Consider the following 3,162-nt stretch of genomic DNA (forward strand, 5'->3'; position numbering starts at 1 on the left):
TTTTTTTTTTTTTTTGGTTAATAAGTAATAAGAGTAGTTATATAGATTAAAAATATTAAAAACATTGAGTTCACAATGATGAACACAAAGGAACAAAGAAAGCAAAAGGACAAAAATCAAAAGGTTAGTCTAAGAGAAACAAGGATGTTTCTTAAGGAATTTTCAAAATTAATTATCTCTTTACTCACCTCAAAACTCATAAAAACCACAATTTCTCATAAGATTCTGCCATTTTGCAATGAACTTTCACTCATCTAAATTTCTCATTAGGTTTTTCTCTTTCCTCTTTTTCTTTTGATTGATACATTGCCCTAATGTATGGAGCACGAAGACAGTTATATTTTAATCTAGTTATATTTAATTTTAGAAGTCAATTTTATACATTTGGATAAGTAGAAGTCAATTATAATATTAAATTTCCTAGAGTCAAGGTTATTTTCATAATTCAATAATTGGGCTTTGGCCCCAAGTCAATTTGGATTAGAGTTTAACTAGGGGTCGTCAATGGGCTGGGTCGGGCCAGCCCGGCCCATTTTTACTTGGCCCATGGGCACAATGGGCTGGACATAATGAGCTATTAACTAGTTAAAGGGCCGGGTCGGGCTAGGCCGAAAGAGAAAACCTCAGCCCATGACCCTGCCCATGGGCAATACCCATTTTTTCTTTAGCGAGGTGGGCTATCGGGTTAGGCCTAATGGGCTACCCATGGGCTTGTGTTAGCATATTATTTTATTATTTTTATAAAGAAATAATCAATTTTTTATAAGGGAATAATCAATCTATTTTTTTAAAGAAAATAATTAAAGAATTTAATACTTAATTACAAATTTTTTTTACAGTTAAATCTATTTAATTTTTTTTATTAAGGCTTTAAATAGCTTTTTATTTTTTATCTTTAATAAAAAAAAATGTCAAATGGTTAATTCAAATTTGCTAGACTACTAGAAAAAAACATATATTTAGTAAACTAAGTTTAGCACAAGTATCTTAGCGGTTGAGGGAGTTATCTTAAGAAATTCCTCTATAATATCTCAGGATCAATTCTTCATACACTTCCTACATATTTTTGTTATGAATTATGAGTTATTGGGCTAGGCCAACGGGTTGGGCTACTAGGCTAGCCCACCGGGTATCCATGAGCATAAAAACTAGCCCACGGCCTGACCCACTAGGCTAGTGGGCTACACATGGGCCTCAATAACAACGGGCCGGGCCGCCCATTAGCCCGATGGGCTATCGGGTTTCTAGGTCGGGCTGTGGGCCATGGGCTGTTTAACACATTATTGTATTCCAACAAAGATAAGTTTACAATTGATGAATAAATTTTCTATTGGAATTTTTCCAATGACTTGGTGCTAATTCCTAGGTTTTCTATCCCGTTTGGTACAAACTCAAAGCAACCCTAGGTGTTGATTCCTAATTTTATTTTAATTTTCTAATTGTTTCCCACAAAATCCTTCTTAAAGTTATACGTTCTAAGGGTCTTACCACATCTGGACCCAAGGGTCTTGATGTTATTTGTGCTACATCATACCTAGCACCCAATGAATTCTGAATCCACAACATACGGATCCTCTCTATTCTTAGCTGAAAATGACAAGATTTTAATAATTCATTGCTCATGTTAAGCTCTTTATATCAATCACTAGTGCATTGCATGAACTGCATGATATCTTGATTTAAATGGTAGAGTTGTTTTTTTACTTTTTAATGCTTATGATTGTTTTGATAAAAGTGACTACCATGACAGCCAGGTGGAATTTTGACCGATTTAAGAGTTGTAAAAACTAAACCAAGAAATGGAATCACAAAGTGTTACCTGAAAAGGCGCCACAAATCTGCTAATGCCTGTGTTTGTGTTGAATATACAAGTGAGACCAGCCAATGAAGGGTTGAGATATGCAGAGTTGCTAGTAAAAAAATGTCTATGATCAAAGCAGCTGGTATTGTCATTCCAAATAGAATCCCTGATATTGCAAGTCCTTTAATAATATAAATGGAAAGGAAACCCAAAAAGACTGAGAGGGTAGACCATATTTGGATTGCATTAAGAGAAACCATGCCAAGAACACCTGCCAATTCCGTGTTTAACTTGAAACCCGCAGGGGCTCCCATCAACCAAGCACAACTTGACCGCATTGATTTGTATGTAATTTCACCAGTAAAGTTCATAACCCACCAGCAAGCAGATTCTGCATTGTATAACAGTGCCCAACCAATCAAGTTTCCCAAGAGAACATCAAGAGCCAAGCTTGACCACATGGAATGCCTATGTAATGCAGCTTTTTCCGCATATTCAACGCATGATAGAGACCTTAAAAAAAGAATAAAAAATGCAGTGATGAGTTGAGAAAAATAGGAACCTACTGCAAACGATGAATTCAGCCAATAAATAATAAAAACAGTAGCAAATTTAAGTGATATTCATTCAAGGTATTGTAGACCTACAATAACACCCTGATTAGATGATTGGGCCATCATCCCCACCCCCCCACCCCCAACCCAACTTTTTTTGTTCCTCCCTTCCCCACAGATAGACTACAGACGTTTATTTATTGAGTTTATACTCAAATTGAATATCAACTTCAACCCTAGAATTACATGAAATGAGCTTCTTCTTCTTCTTTTTTGGTAAGGGGGGATTCAGTAGGATATAAAATCTAATTAAAATGCTTAGATCTAAAAAAAAGGAAAAGGCAGAAAATGACTGAAATTCATAGTGGCTTTAAACCTAACTTTAGGCGCAAATCTGATGTAAAACCTGATGTATTAATTAAAGATTGAAGCCTCGTATTAATTAGCATTTAAAACCTGATGTATAAATAAAAAGTATTCTTCAAAAACCTCATCTTACCTCAGGCCATTATCTTGGAGGAAGATTGGCCAATACAAGATCTGACAGCAGCGGATTCGAATACTTATCCATGTAGACCTGAGTATCCTTGCTGATTTAATATATATCCACGATTGTGATCCAAAACTCAAAAGGATATGGAGAAGCTGAAGAATGAAGTAGAATAAAGTTGATAATGAAGCAATGGACATTGCAAATAGTTGCCAGATGAAAGTAAGAAACCTGAAAGCCAAAACATAGGCCATCAAATATTGCAGACCAAGGTGTGAGGGAAGAAGGAAGGTGGGATGCAAGACTAGAGTCTTCAA

At 35.6% G+C, this 3,162-nt stretch overlaps 1 protein-coding gene across 1 annotated transcript; it reads right to left on the reverse strand.

Annotated features, from left to right (window-relative positions):
* Positions 1-1,420: 1,420 nt before the first annotated feature.
* LOC136065953 (N-acetylglucosaminyl-phosphatidylinositol biosynthetic protein gpi1-like) lies at positions 1,421-3,162 on the reverse strand. Its single transcript, XM_065769787.1, has 2 exons — positions 2,855-3,162; positions 1,421-2,314 (listed from the first exon to the last, which is right to left on the reverse strand). The coding sequence occupies exons 1-2, from the start codon at positions 3,097-3,099 to the stop codon at positions 1,816-1,818; spliced, it is 744 nt and encodes a 247-aa protein (XP_065625859.1). The 5' UTR covers positions 3,100-3,162; the 3' UTR covers positions 1,421-1,815.

Source organism: Quercus suber, unplaced genomic scaffold (genome assembly GCF_002906115.3).
Source record: "Quercus suber isolate HL8 unplaced genomic scaffold, Cork oak 2.0 scaffold_1377, whole genome shotgun sequence".
NCBI classification, from domain to species: Eukaryota; Viridiplantae; Streptophyta; class Magnoliopsida; order Fagales; family Fagaceae; genus Quercus; species Quercus suber.